The sequence below is a fragment of the Hylobates moloch genome, unplaced genomic scaffold (genome assembly GCF_009828535.3).
Source record: "Hylobates moloch isolate HMO894 unplaced genomic scaffold, HMol_V3 SCAFFOLD_18, whole genome shotgun sequence".
NCBI lineage: Eukaryota > Metazoa > Chordata > Mammalia > Primates > Hylobatidae > Hylobates > Hylobates moloch.
The window spans coordinates 32,955,871-32,960,006 of NW_026652293.1; the positions used below are offsets into that span (position 1 = coordinate 32,955,871).

General features: G+C 46.7%; 1 protein-coding gene across 1 annotated transcript in view; it reads left to right on the forward strand.

Moving 5' to 3' along the window:
• Positions 1 to 1,712: 1,712 nt before the first annotated feature.
• ZYG11B (zyg-11 family member B, cell cycle regulator) overlaps positions 1,713 to 4,136 on the forward strand; it is a 112,638-nt gene continuing 110,214 nt past the window's right edge. The window contains exon 1 of the mRNA XM_032136574.2: positions 1,713 to 1,920. Within this exon, the coding sequence (XP_031992465.1) occupies positions 1,891 to 1,920 (30 nt within the window). The 5' untranslated portion in view covers positions 1,713 to 1,890. The remainder of the gene's footprint in view (positions 1,921 to 4,136) is intronic.

Sequence of the window (4,136 nt, forward strand, 5' to 3'; positions counted from 1 at the left end):
TGGTTGCACAACAATGTGAATGTATTTAATACCATTGAACTGTACACTTTAAAATGGTTAAGCAGGTTTAAAAAATCTGGGCTTACATTTTGGATGCTTGTTTTTAAATTTTAATTTTTTCTAGTAATTAATTTTGATTGTATTTTACAGAAATTTAGTTTTGTGATTGGGGATAAAACCTGGGTCTTTTAGCACAGATGCTTGAGAACTGAGGAGGATTTGATGTTAGCTAAAAGACAAATAATTCACTTGTAGTAAGGAAAGGAAGGCAGAGAGAGCATCAAAGCAGAGTTACACGTTCGTTGGAAGTCATGGTGGGTGCTGGGAACTTGTAGATGTTCTTTTTGGTTTGTTTGATTTTCTCGTGAATTGGAAGCAAAATCATCAGCTAAATGAGGATGAGGGAGGAAGTGTCGGAGGTTTGAAAAGACAGGAGACTTGAAATAGTTATGTGGCAAGGTGGGACAGTGTGTGAAACTGGAGAAATGTGGTAGGGTAGCCACGCATTATGGCCCCTTGAGAATAATGATCTCAAATTTACGGGGAGTTCAGTCAACCACTTTTGGCTTTTTCTCCACCCACTCCATTGCTGGAGTTCTGTCAGTACAAAGAAAGCGGAGAACGACTAGAGAAATGAAGGTAATACTGAAGAAATCGATTTCATGTACCTCATGTACTCACTTTCTTCCCCAAACAGCTTAGATTCTATTAGATTCCATTTCATGATGGACGATAGAATCTAAGCTGTTTCAGGAAGAAAGTGAGTACATGAGGCCAGTGTGGGGAGGAATAACGAAAAGGTAGTTGAATCAATGGATTTGGGGTCTTGGAGTTGAAGTTTTTGGAGGTGGAGTATTATCAGAGAGAGTGAGCTAGAAAGGAAGAAGGTTGTGGCCGGGCGCAGCGGCTCACGCCTGTAATCCCAGCACTTTGGAAGGCCAAGGCGGGTGGATCACCTGAGGTCAGGCGTTCGAGACCAGCCTGGCCAACATGGTGAAACCCTGTCTCTACTAAAAATACAAAAATTAGCCGGGTGTGGTGCCGGGTGTTTGTAATCCCAGCTACTCGGGAGGCTGAGGCAGGAGAATCACTTGAACCCGGGAGGTGGAGGTTGCAGTGAGCCGAGATCGCACCACTGCACTCCAGCCTGGGCAACAAGAGTGAAACTCCATCTCAAAAAAAAAAAAAAAAGAAAAAAAAAAGAAAGAAAGGAAGGAAGAAGGTTGCGATGGGAGTTAGAGGATTAAAATTGAGATTGTAGAGAAGTTACAATTATTCGTATGAGCATGAGAGTGAGAGGCTGAGCCAAGAATGATCCCTAGAGAGGAATCTGAGAGGCCAGAGGGTTGGAAGAATTAAGCGAATTTTGAAATAACCAAGAGTTATGACAATAGTAGTAATGAATGACAGTGAACCAGAAGCCCAAATCTTAGAGGATGATGGTGAATGACAGAGGAGTCTATAGGTGACCGAAGCGAGTGGTGCTCTAATTTCTCGTCATGATGTAATATTTAAAGGTCTTCATATTTTGAAGGGATGCTAGGATTTGGGTGTGTGTGGCTCCTTTAAGGGCCTGGGAGGGGGAGAAGCTGGAGGTCGGGCTGGGGGGCGGGACCCCCCGGCTGAGTCTGCGCATTGAGAGGGGAGGCGGGTCCAGGCGCGGGCTCGCGCGCCCGGGCGGGTCCTCGCGGGGGCGGAGTCTGCTCTCCGGTTCGGGCTGCGGCTGCGGCTGCGGCTGCTGCTGTTACACTTCTAGCTTGAGGGAAAGAGGCCGAGGCCTGGGCCAAGCCCGGAGCCGCCGCTCGCCGGAGCCTCCTGGAGCCTCCGCGCCGGCTCAGCCTGGGGGCGGGCTCCGGTCCGGCCCGCCGCCGCACCCAGGACGGAGGCTGCATGCCCGAGGACCAGGCCGGCGCAGCCATGGTGAGGGAGCAAGGCCTGCCCTAGCCGCAGCCGCCCGCCACCCTAGCCCCCGCCCGTCGCGCTAGCCCCTGCGGTCTTGCCCCTCCCTGTCTCTGGTGTCCCCTCGGGCTCCCTGCCTTTACCTCTCTCCCTCGTTACCGCCCCCTCGGTGTTCAGCTCCTCCTTCCCCGTGCTCCCCCATTCACCTGCTTCGGTGAACCCGTTTAGGTGACACCCCCTGAATCTCCCTTCTCCCCGATGACATCCTTTTTAATCACCCCCAGTGACAGCCTTTTTCGCATTCCCTTTGTCGCCCACTCCTTGTCCTTTAACCCTAACCCTTCCTTCCTTTCTCCTCTATCATTTTGCCTTTTTTTCCTCTTATGTGATTTTTACTTTCCCCCCTTTCTTCCCTAGTTTTCGTTGCTCTTCCTTGCTCTTCTCACCCTCTTCACCATTTTATCTCCACTGCCCCCTCCTCTCCGTGTTCCTTCTCCCCTTCGTCCTCTCCCATCCACGTTTCCTCTTCCCTTATCGGATGTCCTCGCTCGGTTCGCCGTCGCAGCTGTCCCCATTTCCTTCTACGGGCTTCAGGGGTCTAAGCAGGAACAATTTGAGGACTGTTGCTTCCCGGGAACTGTAGGGCGGGCAGATAGAGATTTGTAGGCTTGCTTCTTCCTTTTCGTTTTTGGAGGCATCGAAGAGATCCTGGAAGCCTATTCACCTAGTGTCATTGCAAAACCGAAGTGGTGTGTTACAGAGCAATGAAGTGAGGGCCAGCATGCATACTGTGACCTCAGGAGAGATCTAGTCTTTTGACAGAAATAGCTAAAAAGTGTTCTGAATTTCTTTTTTATTTTGAGCATCTTTTAATGTGGAGGTGCAGTTGGAGAAGTTTAAAAATACTTATTTACAAGCTTGGCTATTATTACTTAAAACAAATGATTTGTTTTCATTTGGAGGCAGAGACCAAGGGCATTTGAGGACTGACAATCAGGTTGGCAGGTTGTGACAGTCTCTTTAAACCTTCTAAAGAGTTCATTCGTGTTGCCCTGTCTGCCTTTAGTTGGGAGAACCTTATATTTGCAAATTTTCTTTCTGTTTGAAAATAGGTTGAGGCTTCAGTTGGTTTTTTCATTGAGTTGGGTTATAAGTGGTTTGCTGTACAGTTATTGAAAACATTGCTCCATCATATGCAACAAGCTAAATTTTGGTCTCTGGGAGGAATAAGGCAAAACTGAGTCCTGATAATTATGTTCCCCTAGGAGGTTAGTCAGTTTCTTTTTTTCCTTCCATTTGTTTTTAGAAAAGTGATGTACTATAAAATTATTTAATCTATGAATTTTCCCTAACTCGCTCCTGCGTTTTTAGTCTGTCATTTTCCTGTGTCTGTCTCCTTCATTTTCACACACTGTTATTGTATGCTAACTTGTTTCTCCCTGTGGAGTGTAAGATCTAGGTAGCAACCGTGCCTTACTTATTATTCCAAGTGCCCAGGCCAGCTAGGTGCTTGAATGATTCACTTTATGGTCTCATTTCCCACCTGACTAGTATAAACTTAAACTGAAATTTGAGGTAACTAGTGGACTACACAGAAAGAGTGAGTTTGAGAATTGTTGTTTGGAGACGATCTTGCTGTGTGGCCCAGGCTGGAGTGCAGTGGCACAATCATGGCTCTTTGCAGCCTTGAACTCCTGGGGTCAAGCGATCTTCCCACCTCAGCCTCACAAGTAGCTGGTACCACAGGCATGGACTACTGTGCCCCGCTAATTTGTAAAACTTTTTGTAGAAATGGAGTCTTGCTGTGTTGCCCAGTCTGGTCTTGACCTCCTGGATTCAAGCTATCCTCCCACCTTGGCCTCCCAAAGTGCTAGAATTACAGTCATGAGCCATCATGCCTGGGCAGAGTATCTTAATTTTGGTGCAAAAATGATATTGAGTGAGGTATGATGATATGCTTTTCAGAATAAAGAGCTATCCTACCTAAGACATTACACTGCTAGATTTTTGAAAGTGTGGGCCCTTCTATTGAGAATGAATGTATGAGAGGGAGGAGTTATGAGCTTCCCTTTGAGGTATTGAGGATCCAAAAGTGTCCTCTGAGCTGGGCCTGAAAGTCGAATAGGATTTATATAGATCATTTTGGGAAGGGGAAGAATGCCTCATTGTGAATGTGAGTAGCAAGTAGAAAGGATCCCCTCACAGGGATTTTTTTTTTTTTTTTTTTTTTTTTTTTA